This window comes from Sminthopsis crassicaudata, chromosome 2, assembly GCF_048593235.1.
Source record: "Sminthopsis crassicaudata isolate SCR6 chromosome 2, ASM4859323v1, whole genome shotgun sequence".
Lineage (NCBI taxonomy): Eukaryota > Metazoa > Chordata > Mammalia > Dasyuromorphia > Dasyuridae > Sminthopsis > Sminthopsis crassicaudata.
The window spans coordinates 615,210,788-615,226,893 of record NC_133618.1 but is presented as its reverse complement, the minus strand read 5'-3'; the positions used below and the strand labels follow the sequence as shown (position 1 = coordinate 615,226,893).

The 16,106-nt window shown below is 36.3% G+C and overlaps 1 protein-coding gene across 2 annotated transcripts in view; it reads right to left on the bottom strand.

Moving 5' to 3' along the window:
- The window catches only part of ARHGAP22 (Rho GTPase activating protein 22), a 400,236-nt gene extending 387,771 nt beyond the window's left edge, over positions 1–12,465 (bottom strand). Inside the window, exon 1 of one of the 2 annotated variants that reach the window (XM_074296121.1) lies at positions 12,372–12,465. In XM_074296121.1, the coding sequence (XP_074152222.1) occupies positions 12,372–12,423 (52 nt within the window). In that variant the 5' untranslated portion in view covers positions 12,424–12,465. The remainder of the gene's footprint in view (positions 1–12,371) is intronic. The other variant, XM_074296123.1, reaches the window with a different exon arrangement.
- Between the last annotated feature and the right edge of the window lie 3,641 nt (positions 12,466–16,106).

Below are 16,106 nucleotides of genomic sequence, written 5' to 3'. Positions count from 1 at the left end.
AAAGGTGAATGTTGAAAACTATCTTTGCATGTATTTTGAAAATAAAAAGCTATTATGGAAATCATTCTCTTGAGAAAAAGGAACATTGTAAACTTTAAAATATTATAGACACAAATTATAGACATTTGGCACTAGAGAATTCAGGCAATTTGTCCAAGATCATACAACCATTGAGTCCAAAGTTAGGATTTATACTTAGATCTTTTGACACAAAAATCCTTTGTTTTTTTCCATCTACTTTGGCCACAACAAAAGAGAAGTGGGAACTACACTACACTATACCTACTCTGTATATAAAAGCACTTGATATTCACATGAGCAAAATTGGAATGACCAATCTTCATTAATGTCTCCAAGTTTTGCCAATGAATGACTCCTGTACAAGACTTCTCTGCTTTAATTTCCAACTGTGAGATAGGTTCCATCGTCTTTATTCCCTATCTCCTTTTGAATGAATAAAATAATAACAAAACTCTTTGAAAAGGGGGGAAGTGGGGGCCAAGATAACACTCGGAGAGGTTTCTTTTCCAAAGATGGGATTCGTGGTTTTCTTAAATCTGGATCTCTCCTGAATCCAAGTCCAGAGTTCTCTTCAACCCTCAGGCTATCTTTATTTCATTTCCTACATGGTCACCTCTTGTTTCTCTTGGCACCTATTCCCTTATCCAATTTACCCTAGGAAACAGTTTCCAAAATTAAGTTAAATTGCATAATTCTATTAGTTTGTGGATTCTTTTGTTTCCTTACATACTGGTGGGCACTAGAAACCTTCAAGATGGAGTGGACTTTCTTTAGTTTGCCACCCAAATATTGACCTTGAATTGTTGGCTTGCATGGTGATTGGCCCAGACTTGTTTGTGCTTTATGGATTCTGCCTAGAACCAAACAATCTGCTTTTCCAATAAGGTATGAGGGAAAGGGAAGAGCAGGAACTTGTGTATGTTACCAGAAGTTCAGTGGGCAAAAAACTTGTCAGTACAAGGACTCATTGGAGACAACTGGTGGTGCAGTGGATAGAGCATTGTTCCATTGAATCATGAAGACCTGAGTTCAAAGATGGCTTTCAGATACTTATTTCCTATGTGAGCTGGAATAATTCACCTGAACTCTGCCTCAGTTTCTTCAACTGTGAAATGAGGATAATAATAGCATCTACTTCCTGTTACAAGAGTCAAAGGAGATAATATTTGTAAAAACTGCTTATCATAGTGCCTTGTACATAGAAAACATTATATAAGTGCTTATTTCCCCCCATTGTTCAAAAAATAGAGATCAATATTCTGAGGCAATGCATAAAGAAAAACATCTGTTATATTAAAGAGTAAAAACAAAAACCTAGGTTATAAAATAAATGTCTGAGATCATTTGAAGTGATAGCTGGATTCAGGTGTGAAGTATGGGATCAAGCACAAGGATATTGGTTGAGACCAGGTTTGAAGGTAGAAGGGACATAGCACTGGGTTTGGAATCAGAAGTCCTTGACTGATGCTTGACTCTGCCTCTTACTACCCATGTGATATAGGGCAAGTCATCATCTTTTTGAATTTGTTTAATCACATGTGAAATGATGATGCTTGACTAAATGATCCCTAAGGGCCAATCTAACTCCCAAAATTTGATGAAATTGTAGGGGTTGCTGATTCTGGCAACCTCATCTCCCTGGCAGTACACACTGTCCTTTTGAACTGGAAAGGGTTGGGGTGCAACTATCTCTCCTAATCCAACAGCAGCTGCTCTTGCAGGTGCCAGAAGATGCATGTTTCAGGGGTGCCTGGAGACACTCCCTAGTGGGTACAGGGGAAGCAGCTGGACAACAGTTGCTGTTTCCCTCACTTATGTTTTCCTTCTCTTGTTTTGTCATCCTGGAAAAAATACTCTTTTCTAAAGTTTACCCTGCACCAAACCTCAGAAACATGCAAGTTTTTTAATCTATCAATATGGACCATCTTCCTATTTCCTCACTTCCCAATAATTATTTTTTTTAAAATTATAGAACATTCTGAAATTTCCAAGTGTGTCATATAGTTGTTATTGGTTTTTTTTTTTTTTTACAAAGCAAGGGAAGCATATATATAATAACTTTTACTTGTTGTTCTTGTTCTCCTCCTTCTCCCTTTCTTTCTCCTCCTTTTCTTCTTCCTCCTATATGGCACTTAAAGTTTTAACAATCACTATATCACATTTTATTATCAATTCTATGAAGTAGATGTATCATTATTATTATTTTACAAATAAGGAAACTGAGGCTCAGAGATATTAAGGGACTTGTATAGCATCATATAGATAACAAGCAACTAAGGAAGAATTTGAATGCAGGTCACTGAGGCCATCTGCTGAATGCTACCTTTTTTGCCTTCTTGCTATCTCACATTACTCAGATGTCATTCTCAACTATCTCCTCAGTCACTCTTGTCTCGAATGAAATGGTGGCCCTTTTTTCTTGTTAAAACAAACCCTACTGCATAATCAAATGATCCTATTTCCTCCTGTCTTCTCCAGCAAATTGCCTCCTCTATCATCTTCTCTCTCACCAATCCTCAATCTGCCTCTGCTTCTCTGATGCTTATAATACCATCCATGTCTTTACCATCCTTAAAAAAAAACAACTCTCACTTCATCTGTCTATCACTCTTTTCCTATATCTCTTTTTTACTTTTGTGGTTACCCTCCCTGATAAAGCCATTTACAATGGCCCCACTTCCATACCTTTTACTTTCTTCTTAATCCTCTGCAGTCTAGCTTCCAATAGCAATATTCATTATTCAATTATATATTGCTTTCTCCACAGAGAAATCGACAAACCTACTGACCTTCCCTTTCCCATTCCAGTTTTTATCTTTCTTGACTTCTCTGTAATCTTTGACAATTTTAGTCACTCTCTACTTGATAATTTTTCTTGGTTTTTGAGATATTGCTCTTTCCTGACTCTTCTCTCACCTGCACTTTCATAGTCTGAGTCTTCATCCTGGACATGTCCACTAACTCTTAGTGGCTCCCAAAGCTATCCTTTTTTTTCTAAACTTTTTGATTGGTGATCTCATAGGTTCCCAAGGATTCAATTGGCATCTCTACCCAGATGATTCTTGGGTCTTACTCTGCTTTACCTTCTCTCATGACTCCTAATTTTGCTTCTCCAACAACTTATTCTTTGACAATCTCTTAATGGATTTCCTATAGACATCTTAAAGTCAACATGTTCAAAACAGAATTCATTATTCCCCACTCCCAAACTCTCCCTTCCCCTAACTTTTCTATTACTGTTTCCAGTCCTCCAGGCTCAAAATCTAGCTATAATCCTCAATTACTGTCTTATTGCTTTCCTCTTCCCTGCCCTCCCCGCCATATTCAATCTAATCCCAAGTTATAATACTTGTATTTTCACAACATATATACCCTGTTCATTCTTCCCAAAATGACAAACCACCATATTAATTCAGACTTCCATCATCTCATACCTAGACTGTTGCAATAGCCTTCTTTTGGTCTCTCTGCATCATTTCCTACCTACTCCATCCATTCTACACTCTTTCTAAATCAAAGGCCTGATCAAATATCCTTCTATTAAAAGTCCTATGTCTCCCTATTACTACCAGTATCAAATATAAAATCTTTACTTAGGTTTTATAACCTTTCACAAAGGATCTTCTTTCTTTACTTTCCTCTATGTATGTGATACCTATCCCCCACTCTTCATTTTTACTGACTTTCCTTTATTCCTGGACAATTCTCCCTTTTTGCCCTCACTTTGGCTTCCTTTAAGATAGCTAAAATATCCACTTCTGTAACAAGCATTTTTTTACTCCCCCTTAAAGCTAGTGTCTTAGCACTGAGATTACCTTCAATTTATCCTCTATACTTCTAATTTGTATTAAGAGTATTAAGATGTTCAAGGGATAATACTTTGATTTTGACAAAGAAAGAAAACTTTTTCTAAAAAAGGTCATGAGTACAGCCTGTGGGAGACCTGGACTGGATTTTTGCTCAATCACTGAGGTTATCTTAGAAGAATCACAATGGAGAAGGGTGAACTCTCCTTCTTTGATATTCTCTTCATGAGGAATCAAAAAAAAATGTTAGAGATGGAAAGAACATGAAAATTGCAAATGCTTCTGTGTGTGTGTGTGTGTGTGTGTGTGTGTGTGTGTGTGTACGCACGCATGTGTTTAACCTAATCAAACAACATTCTTGTGGCCAAAAAAAGTACACCTAAGAGAGCATTAGTAATATCCAGTCTCATCCTCAAACAGTGAGGTATAATACCAAGAGCAACGAATTCAAAAGGTCAGAATACATTTGTATTTGGATTCTGCCTTTTTACTTTTACTATAGTGTGACCAAGGGCAAGTCATTATATTTCTTTAACTCTCAATTTACTTATCTATAAAATAAGACTAATTCGGTCTTGGTGCCTATTCTAAAGGTTTGTTGATGGAATAAAAATAAGTAATATATGTAAAGTGATATGTAAATGAGGGCTATTATTATTTAAAGACTGGGGCCTCAGATGACTTTAAGATGTAGGTCACCTACATTATGTAATTTGAATTGGGCTGTGCAGTCAATCCTCTTCTCCCCATCAATAATATCTTCTTCATTTGCCTGCTGCAGGAGCATAAATTACTTTGTTAGAGAGATTCTTTCCCTTGGGACTTATAGGATTTCCCTTCTCAAGAGTCTACTAATTAAGACAGAAATAGTCCCTGAAGGTATAACATTTTATACCACTGTCAGTTATGCCCTTTAGCAGGATTAGTTGCCAGTTCCCTAAGAGAGAAGTCTTAAGGGAATGAAGGACAGGACAGTCTCTGTGGATGGAGAATAGGACCATACCAAGATGATTGGTTGATGGGAAATCCATATATTACTTTGGGGTTATTATATTCTCTGTTTTGGGGATATGTAGGAAGTTTTGGAAGCTACTTTCCAATATGGTACCTGGGGCTCATGATCTTTTTTACTTTCCCTTTTAGTCTTTTTTTTTTTTATAGCTAGCTACTTCCCTCCCTCCATATTGTTGAAAGTAGAGAAAAAAGAATAGAGCACAGATTTCAGATCTAGGATGAACCAGAAGAGATCATCCATCTTGTCTAATTTTTCTCTAGCAGGCATTTAATAAATACTTTGTTTATGCAAACCACTGAAGTTTTATATATCTACCATTGAGATATTATATTATATTCCACTAGATTCCTGCCCCTGCCCCATTTTACTGATGATGCAACCAAAACATTTGATAAATATTCTCTCATCCTTATAAGAAGCCTGAGAGGTAATTAGATATAATTATTGTACAGAGTTTACAGATGAGAAAGTTAAGGAAAAAAGAAGTTAGATGACTTGTGCAGAGTGTCACAGCTAGTAAGTATCTAGGCCAGGTTATTTGTCTATGCAAGATCACAAAGGTGCTAAATGGTAGAGCACTTATTCTGGTACATAGAATATTCTGAAAATCCCCTGAAATAGAAGTCAACAACTCTCTGTGAATATTGCTTTAACACTAGACTATCGCAGAAAAGGAGCTGCTTGCTGAATGGTTGATTATTTAATGGGTCCAAGTGTTGTTGCCTTTAGCACAGTTATCTGTCTTCATAGAAATGGAGAGCTCTTCAATCCCTGCCAGGAATGACTTATGGTTATTGCCTCATCGTCAGTAAGTCACCATGCCTACTCTACAAACCAGGTCCCAACTGCCTCAAGTGGCCCATTAGTAATAGATTAAGGCATCTCCTTAATGGCTAATAGATGACCTGTTAGATGGAGATAGTATATTTCCTCAGTTTTGGTTGCAGAGACTTATTGCAAAGCTAGGATACTTTGAAGCTATCCAAAAGCAATAGTGTGTGTGTGTGTGTGTGTGTGTGTGTGTGTGTGTATGTGTGTAGTGGCTGGAGGAGGGGATACTTTCCGACAAAAACCCATAATCCCACAAACCATTTTGTGCTGAACAAATTCCAACATTGTCACCTACAAAGTGAGACTAATTAGGCTATCACATAAGGCCATAGCTAGAGAGCCCATGGGAGCATGGAGTCCAGCCTGACCTCTGAGCATTTTCAGCCTAAAGAATGATGGAGTCAACATCATGTACTTGATTAACTTTTTCTATTGACCAAGACAGAGGACAGGGGAGGGAACAAGAGATGTGACTGGGAAGCTATAGAGGCTGCTCAAGCATCAGGAAAAACAGACTACTTACAGCTCCAAAGAAACAATAGATCATACATAAAAATTAATAGAAGGTCCTAGTTAAAAAACAGTCAAGAGTTTACTTTGTTTTGAACATATTGATGATTCTCCTTCAGTTAGTTAACATGAAATAGCATAAAGAAAATAATATCCTATTTCCTGTGTTCTTCTCCATCCTTCCCTCTGTTCTTACTTTTCTTCTAAGGACCAGAGAGTAATACATGCTTTTTCATTGAAAAGACCTCTCCTTTTAATGGTTTACTGGATTGTAACTAGGTTAAGGAATTGCATTACCTATGAGAGCAGGATAACATATCAGCTAGCTAACTGTTCTCAGGGCTTAGTTTATTTGATTAATTCATTACTTCCCTTAAGCAACCTTGCACAGAGCTGGACCAGGAGAAGGAGGAGAAATTAGGCAGTTACATTTATATTGGTGGGGGATAGAAGTCAGAAAAAGGCAGTTTGTCCTCCCCATTCCATACCCTCAGTCAGTCCAACATTTATTAAGTATCTTGTAAGGTTGCAGGGTGCTGTGCTAAGTGCTGGAGACACTTAGAAAGACAAACAACAGTTTACTCTCAAGGAGTCACAGACTAACATAGCCATCTCTATGTACACTCAGAATGAAATTATATCTTCCTTGATACTGGCAACAGGGAACTATTCCCTGTATTTGTGTTTCTAAGAGAGTGGTTTTCCCTCCATGGAAGCCTTATAGTGAGTAAGTCTACCTGCGGAGAGCAGAAGAGATATTGAATTGAGTTGATCAGCTATCTAGGGATAATGGCTGCTGTTGACAACCTATCCCAGATCATACTAAATAGATTTAATCAGAGAATGAAATTCTGAGGCTCCATTTGCATTGAACCAATTAATCAACAAGCATTTATTATATGCCAACTCTGGGGATATGAAAGCTGAAATGAAATATTCCTTGTTCTCAGGGAGTTTCCATTCAAATGGAGGAGACAGTCTGTTCATAGAAGAGAACCATAGAAGAAGACCCTGATAGATGAAGGGACTGGGGAAGGCCTCCTAAAGAAGGTGAAACTTGAGCTGAGCCCCATAAGAATCCAAAAAAGTCAAGAAAAATACCCCCAACATTACCATCTTTGCCTGCCTTGGGGAAATGAGTATAGGAACTCCTCATAAAAAATCAAATTTGTCCACATTTTAGATCACCCGTGAGATGACCTAAAGATATCAGGAGCCAGGTGGTGGATGAAATACCTCTGAATTTCTGCCCCATAATAGAGCCTCTTTCTCTTAACAAATCTAACAGAGAAAAAATATATTTTTTGAAAACTTGGCTTCTTTTGCCCTTCTTTCCCAAGTGGCAAACTTGGGGGCTGCAAAGAGAACTGTGTCAGAATTACTGATATTCTTCTTTGAGTTGATAGACAATAGATAGATGTATTATTCTTTTTTTAAATGCTTTTAGATTTGAGAGTAGGCCGGGAGGAAGGGATACAAAGCAAAGGAAATGGTCTCAACCTAGGAGTCTGATGACTAAACTGGTAATGATGAAAGAACTGAACGGGTAATGATAAAAACTGGGTTTTAGTACTGAGTCAGCTACTGATTCATTCATTATGTGATGTTGGGAAAGTCCCTTCCACTTATGGACCGACAGTTCCTCATTTGTAAAGTGATGGCATTGGATTTATGTGATGATATCTTCAAAGATGACTTTCTTTCCCAATTGATAAATGATCTAAAGATATGAAAAATAGTTTTCAGATGAGGAGATTAAAACTATGTACAATCATATGAAAAAATTCTCTAAATAACTATTGATTATAGAAATGCAAATAAAACCACTCTGCAGTACCACCAAACACATATCAGATTCTTTAATTGACAAAAGCAGAAATGATGAATGTTGGAGGGGATGTGGGAAAAGTGGGACACTAATGAATGGTTGGTGGAGTTGTGAAATGATCCAACCATTCCAGAGAGTAATCTGGAACTATGCCTAAAGGGCTATAAAACTGTCCTTATGCTTTGATTCAACAATATCACTACTAGATCTATTTCTCAAAGAGATCATAAAAAAGGGAAAAGGACCCACTTGTACAAAAATATAGCAACTTTTTTTTGTGGTAGCAAAGAATTGGAAACTGAGGGTATGACCATGGCCCCCAGTTGGAGAATGGCTAAACAAATTGTCATATATAAATACAAAAGAATGCTATTGTTCTATAAAAATGATAAGCTGACGGATTTCAGAAAAGCCTGGAGAGACTTCCATGAACTAATGCTGAGCAAAGTGAACAGAACTAGGAGAATGTTGTACACAATAACAGCAACATTGTGTAAGGATCTATTTATGACGGACTTAGCTCTTCTTAGCAATACAATGCCAAAAGACTTGTCATGGAAAATGCCATCCACATCCAGAGAAAGAATTATGGAGCCGAATGCAAATCGATGAATATATTTTTTTCACTTTTTAACAAGTTTTTTTTTTTTTGTTTTATCTTTCTTGTGATTTTCCCCTTTGTTCTGATTCTTCTTTCACAAAATTGCTAATAATGGATATATTTAACAGGATTGTACATGTATAATCTGTACTAAATTGCTTGCTGTCTTGAACAGGGGGGAGGAAACGAAGGGAGGGAAAATTAGAACTCAAAATCTTACAAAAATGAATTTCAAAAATTATATATATATATATATATATACATATATAATTAGAGAAATATGGAATACTACTAAGTGCAAAAAAGAAAAAAAGATGACTTTCATCTCTGTAATTATATGGATCTATAAATTAATGTTAATAAAACGAGAAGGCACAAGGTACCATCAGACTTCCCTTTGCAAAGCCAGGCCTAGTTGCTCACAGATAATATAAGGATTGGATATACAATTTGAGTTCTATCCCTGGACCCTCTAAAGTAAAGGATCAAGAATCGTTGATTTTAGTGCTGCATATATTATTTGGTATATTTATAAGCAAACACAAATTATATACAGTATAAATAAAAAAAGTATGAAATCATGAATGAATGAAAATAAAGCATTTCCATTGGTGGTACCATTCTGCCACTTGGGATGTATCTTATAGCAATAATTCCAAATATATACCATTTCCTTTAAGGCAGATATTCTTCATGTTCCTCTCCAGTTTTTTGTTTGTTTTGTTTTTGCCTAAGGGAAGTGTGTGAGAAGTTGTGACCAAACTCTCTGAATCTGTTCCTGCAGGGGAAAAGTAAAGGCAGATTTATAATAATTCTCTGCATGTCTCCATGACTGTAGTCTCCAACTGTTCTTTCCTGTTCTGCTTTCACTTTTCCTTGTTACAGTCAGACCATTTTAAAAGATGATGTCTTATCTTGAAACTTCTGTCCCTACATATTATTTAGGCCATCATCCAGGTCCACTCTCATATTTCACCTGCTACTAAAATGATGAAGGTTTTTGGAGGAAGTCATGAAATTTTGATGACTTAGTTCACTTACAAATTGACAGTATTTAACTTCAAATGGATATTCCATCCTTCAGATCCTTTGATCCATTTCTGATTCTCTATCCCATTCCCCACAATGACTTTTCCAAAGTCTCAAGAGCCTTCTTTCCTTAAGCCCACAACCCTCAACACTTTACACAGATCCAACACTAGAAAGGCAGCAGTGTTTCATCTGGACTGGGCTGGAAAAGCAAACTTAAAGGCACCACATGAGGGCTAGTTTTATTCTTTTTAACTTATTATATGGAGGTGAGGAGGCAATACATTCTAAATAAATACAACAGCCTCCAGTGCAAAGACATGGAAATGAAAGGAGCGATGTCCCAAGTATAGAACAGAAAGAAAATTGGATCACAGAGTCTGAGGGAAGACAATGTAATTAAGATAAGAAATATTTTATTAAGATTAAGAAAAATAAGAAAGATAAGCTAGGTCCAAGTTAGGTCCAAGTGAGGACTTGACAGAGGTCACACAGGTAATTAATGTCAAAACTGGGACTTGAACTCAGGTTTTCTGACTGTAAGCCCATCATCTCTCCAAAGTTCCTCCATCCTTTCCTTTAAAACTCACCTCAAAGGCTGTGTCCTCTTGGAGATTTTTTTTTGGACTTCTACTTATTTCATCCCTCTAATCATGAATGACCTTGACCCAATGAATCTCACTATGATCTATGATCCTATGAACTCTACCATTGTTCCAGGATTAGGTCCTATGGCACCATTCATGTGATCCCTTTTACTCTTCAGACAAATGTATGGCTTCCTGGGCACCCTTTCTTATGTGTGTCATCTCCCCTACAGAAGTATAAATTTCTTGAGGGCATGAACTGGTTTTGTATTTGTATTCTCAGTGTTCAGTACAATGATTGACATGTAATAAAAACTCAATAAATATTTTTCAATTTTTTTCATTTATTCACACATTTTGCCTGCACCTTTCTAATATACTTATTGTGATAATCATGTATCACAATTATAACGATTTGGGTTTGTGTAGGTGGCACAGTAGATAGAATACCAAATTTGGAGATGGGAAAACTTGAGTTCCGATTCAGCCTCAGACATTTTACTAGCTGTGTGATCTTGGGCAAGTCAGTTAATCCTGTTTGCCTCAGTTTCTTCAACTGTAAAAAGAGCTACAGGAGGAAATGGTAAAACCACTCTGTTATCTTTAGCAAGAAAACCCTAAATAAAGTCACACAAGAGTCAGATGTCCTGAAATGACTGAGCAGTCTTTCCTCACTAGGGAAAAAATCTGTGATAGCAAGGACTGTAGTCCCCAGCTCTGAGCACGATGCTCTGCACATGACACATGTATGTCAGCTGTATTTTGATCTAAATGCTTTCATACTTATCTAACAGTTTGCTATGAGCAGCAAATTAAATAATTCTTGGGGAAAGGTTTTGTAAATCTTAGAGCTTTATATAAGAATAAACAAGAAAGGATAAACATTTCTGTATGTGTGTGTTTTGTAGTCATGGCACTAGAATGCCATTTAATTTTTTTTTCTAGAATTTTTGTGTTTATATATAAACAGGTGCAACCTGCCTATAATAACACCTACTCCAATCATTTGCTTTGATGAACAAATATCAGGTTCTCTTGTGGCAGTCAAGCCTTGCTATTATTTAAAAAATTAGATTATGAAGAAATTATGCATTTGCTCCATGCATAACTGGTATCTTCTAACACAAGTAACTCTCCCTTTCCAGAATAGTTGACTGGCACATAAATACACTAAAGAACAACAATAAGAGCTTCCTCTCCCACTTCCTCCAGGCTCTGGGCTCTCCCAGGCCTTTCTCAATATAGAATAGCTCCTATCAATTCATTCACAACCACCATTATCATCCCACCACCACCATCATCAGAAAAACTGTCATTTTTGGTCCAGTTTTGCTGCCTTATTATCTCTCATTCTGAGCAATTTTAACTGACTCCAAGAGTTGATCCATATACAGACTAACTTGGGAGAAAAAAAAAAAACTGAATTTGGCCAAAACAAATGTTGATTTGTTCTTCCAATCATTCATTTGACAAATAGTTATCCTGATATACTGTGTACAAGCTTATTTGTTTTAAGTAATTTATCTCATTGTTAGATAAACAAGATGTTTAACTTAATTCAACTGGTCATTTTTCCAGACACGATTCCTTGGTTTTGAGTTAAATTAAAAAAAACAAAAACAAAACAAAACAAAAAAACAGAATTATATAAATTGATGCAACCTAAATGTGAAAATGAATCACCTGTTTATCCAAGTAACTTGAGACTTTCTTTATGCTAAATAACCAGACATAAAGTAAAATTTTCGGATCTTGCTGTATATACATTTATTGCACACTCTTTACCCTGAGTTTATTCCAAGCCCCGAAGCACTGGACCCAAATGTCCCTTTGGAGAGTACCCTATTGAGACTGCTCCTGTGTGGACAGTAAACCTAATGAGTAATTCACCAGGGTGGTCACATCTTGAACTATGGGGGTGAGCTGAGGACATATTCTTCACTGCAGCTTCAAATTCCCTTTTCTCCGTACATGGGCACTGCTGAGGAAGGTTCCTCTTTTATCCCCTAGCTAGACTCCCACTCTGTCTAAGAGACTAAAACTGTCCCCTTGGGATTACCCATTAGTCCACAACTCCCCATTACCCGAACAGAGCAAAGAAGAAATACAAGTAAATGATTTTTTAAAAAAATCAAATTCTTACCGAAATATCTTGCTGCAAACGTCTTTCTTCTGCTGGAAGCTGTAGGAAACATAATGAAGCTGACAACCTATGTGCAAATTTCTTCTGTATCCTTTTTATACAGAACCAACCACATCCTCAAAGAGACAAGCTAATTCCTGTTTTCCAGTAATAGAAGATCAGCATCTATAGAAAAGAAATATATTTAGAATGCCCTTTATTTTCTGTTTTCTTAAGTTTTATACAAGGATCCACCCTGCGATGATTTAGGGCCCCCCAAGAGGCAGCTTGGTGTAGGAGTGAAAGCTTGGAAAGAGTGAGAGTAAGGAGAGCTCTGGTTTAGATACTGGCTCCAATGCTTACTAGCCATTTGGTGTGGGCCAAACCTCTCAGTCTCTTTGAAAGTCAGTTTCCTTATGTGTAAACAAGCATAGTCATGTATTAGGATGTATATTTTAGCTCTGTTGTGAGCAAAAAAAAAAAACCCTCCACAACTTTGTAATTCTCTAAGATGTTACATAAATATGAATTGCTTCCACTATTCTTCCTTCTTTAGAAATTTTCACTTTTTAACTTGGTTGATTTAAATTTTTAAAGCAAGTCTTTGCTTTATGGAAGTTCCCCTCTCCCAACTTTATCCTTTTGCCCTTCAAATCATAAGGAAAAACAACAATACTAGTCTTTTAAGATTGCAAAGCATAGGCAGAGGGAACTAAATATAAATTCATTTTCCATTAATTTTTTTTAAAAGTCACCTTAAAATTTGAGAAGTCACTGGTATCATATAATAGTTCTTATTCATGTAAAATAAAAGACAGGAGTTATTGCCTTCTCAAATATCAAGTCTTCTTTTTCTTTCTTCCAATTTTCCAGTCAGTGACCCTTCCCCATTCCAACCACAATTACTATGATCCTAATTATTCATTTATTGCCATTTTCTCTCTCAGAGCAAGGTCATGGGGAGAATGCTTGTTGTTGGTAGTCAGTCTAAGAAGCCATAGAATGGAGGCTTACCTAATAGGAATGCCTAAATAATAAATAAGAATGTCTAAAAGACTCCATCAATATCACAGTGCTTGTGCTTCAGTAGATCTCCTATTGGAACTCCATTGAAATCAGGTAAGATCCAGTGAAGGAGGGAAATTATACATACATACATACATACATACATACATACATATATATATATATATATATATACATATATATATGTGTGTGTGTGTGTGTGTGTGTGTGTGTGTGTGTGTGTGTGTGTATAAGCTGCCATCCTTAATAGGGATTTTTGAAAGAGAGTTTTATGACCACTTCTTGGGAATGTCAAGGAAGCGTTTCCTGTATAGATATGGATTGGACTAGCTGGTTTTGAGATCCTACCTCACTCTGAGATTCTATGATTCAATCAAAATATGGGTTCTTTTTTCTTACAAAGTTTCTTTTCTATTTCCTTTAGGATGGAATATAAACACTTCTGTTGAGTATTTAAAGTCCTTCACAAACTGGTTTCAATCTTTCTTTCCAATATAATGATACATTTCTGCTCCTCATCTGCTCACCATCCAAATCCAACTGGCCTACATGCTATTTCTTTTTTATGGAATTCCTTCGCTTTGTATTGGTTGCTTCTCATGCTTGACAACTTTCTTTCCATCTACTATTTGTGGAGCTTCCAGTTCCCTTGAAAACTCAGTTCAAATGCTGCCTCTTAAAAGATGTTTTTCCTGACTTCTCCCTTTGTTAGTTCTTTCCCACTCCTAATGTTACTTTATAATTATTTTGCACATTTTTGGTATATGGTTATCTCTGTATATATATATATATATATATATATATATATATATATATATATATATATACACATATATATAAAATCCCCAAGGGGCCAGGAACTGTTTCATTTTTTAAATAAATGTATTTGCCATACCTCACACATAATGCTATTTAAAACAAAAAACAAAAACATATTTGAGTAGAATTTCCTTAAAAGGACAGCTGGCTAGAACTATTTTCTAGTTCTAGAGAGAGAAGACTACATTTTATAGTGGAGAAAGGGACAGAGAAAGAGAAGGGAAGAAAAAATGGAGCAGAGTCACTGGATCATCTTCCCATTGACATAATGTTGATTCAGATGTTTTTTCTTTCTAGCTCTGGCATCTTCTACAAAGCCAATCAAACCCACTAGTTAGTAGTCTCTCTTCCAGACTGGAGTGAATTTGAACAGAGGGGAAGATGGTATGATTCTCAGACCATCCTACACATCATTGATGGATGACTCATTTGCAAATCACTGCAGAGTGAGGGCAGCCATTCCTTCCTTCACACTGGGCTTTCTACATATGCCATGTGTGATTTCTGTACTTTCTGCTTCACAGTGATCCTCCTGGAAGAAAAGCCAGAAGAACTGTAGGTTGGGAGAACCATTCTGGCCACATTATTATACTTTCTTCCCATTGGACTGTAGCCATTTCATTCCAATTCAGCTACAGAACAGTTTGGGGCTTGGAAATATGGTGAAAGAAATTGAAAATGATGGCCAGGGAGATCTGACAATAGACACTATATCTAGAATAAAGAAAGAAAGAAAGATTGCAGAAATTTTAAAATTAAATATACAACATTTTGAGAAACGAACAAAAAAGTAAAAGCAAAAAAAAAAAAAAAAAAAAAAAAAAAAGGATGCAGCTAGTTATCAGATAGAGCATTGGCCCTGAGTTCATGAGGACCTGAGTTCAAACCCAGCCTCAGATACTTGACATTTACTAGTTTACATAGCTAGTAAACTCAGGAACATCTTCCTGAGTTCAAACTTGGCCAAGTTGCTTAACCCTCATTGCACACACACGTGCATGCACATGCACACACACACATACACACACTCAAAGAAACTATTTTCTTTTTAGTCTTCTGCCTTTCTAACCATTCTTGAGCCTTCATTGATATATGCCCAAATGGCAACAACTCCCATTTTCCTTGTTCTTTCTTCTTTCCTATATTTTCTCTTCCATATTATTTTCTTGGTCTTTCAAATTGTTATATTTTTCTATATATTTTTATATCTTTCTATTTAAGAAACTCTCTGAAAAGTTGCAATATCCATGATTCTTTCTTGGTCAACCAATTTCATCATTACTTTCCCTCTTATCTTTTTTTTTTCTTCACTGTGATGTCATTGCTAAAGCAATAAGTTAAGGATCAAGGAAACTGAGTTCTAGTCCAGGCATTGCTACTAAATAATTGTGTGAGATCTTCCATCATTTCTCTTTCTGAGTCTATCTTCATCCATACAATAGTGGTGGTAAGGTTTTGGCTGGAGGTTCTCAAGTTTCTTGCATCTTATACATTGTTCTTAGATCTACTTTCTACAAAAATTTAGTCATAGATCCTCCCCATGACCTAATTCATATTTTATAATCCAAGAGCATTGTATTAATATGAAAGAAAGATGTTAAATACTGGTAATTTTCTGGGAGACACTTCGGAGGGCAGATCAAGGGGGTGGATAGAACTATGGGTGACACCTTGGGTAAGGAAAAATAATGGGCCAAACTCATCATATCCAAATTAGATTAGGACTGAGAAGCACAAGATGAAACTTGTACTCAGAACTTCTGGCCCTAAAATGAGAGTGAATACTGTATACATCATAGTTAGAAGGGGACAAAAAGATCAAGAAATTATCTCTTAATTTTGTTGATGAGAAAACTAAGATAGAGGATGTAAAATGATTATTCAAGTCACATGGCTTAGTAAATACCAGCA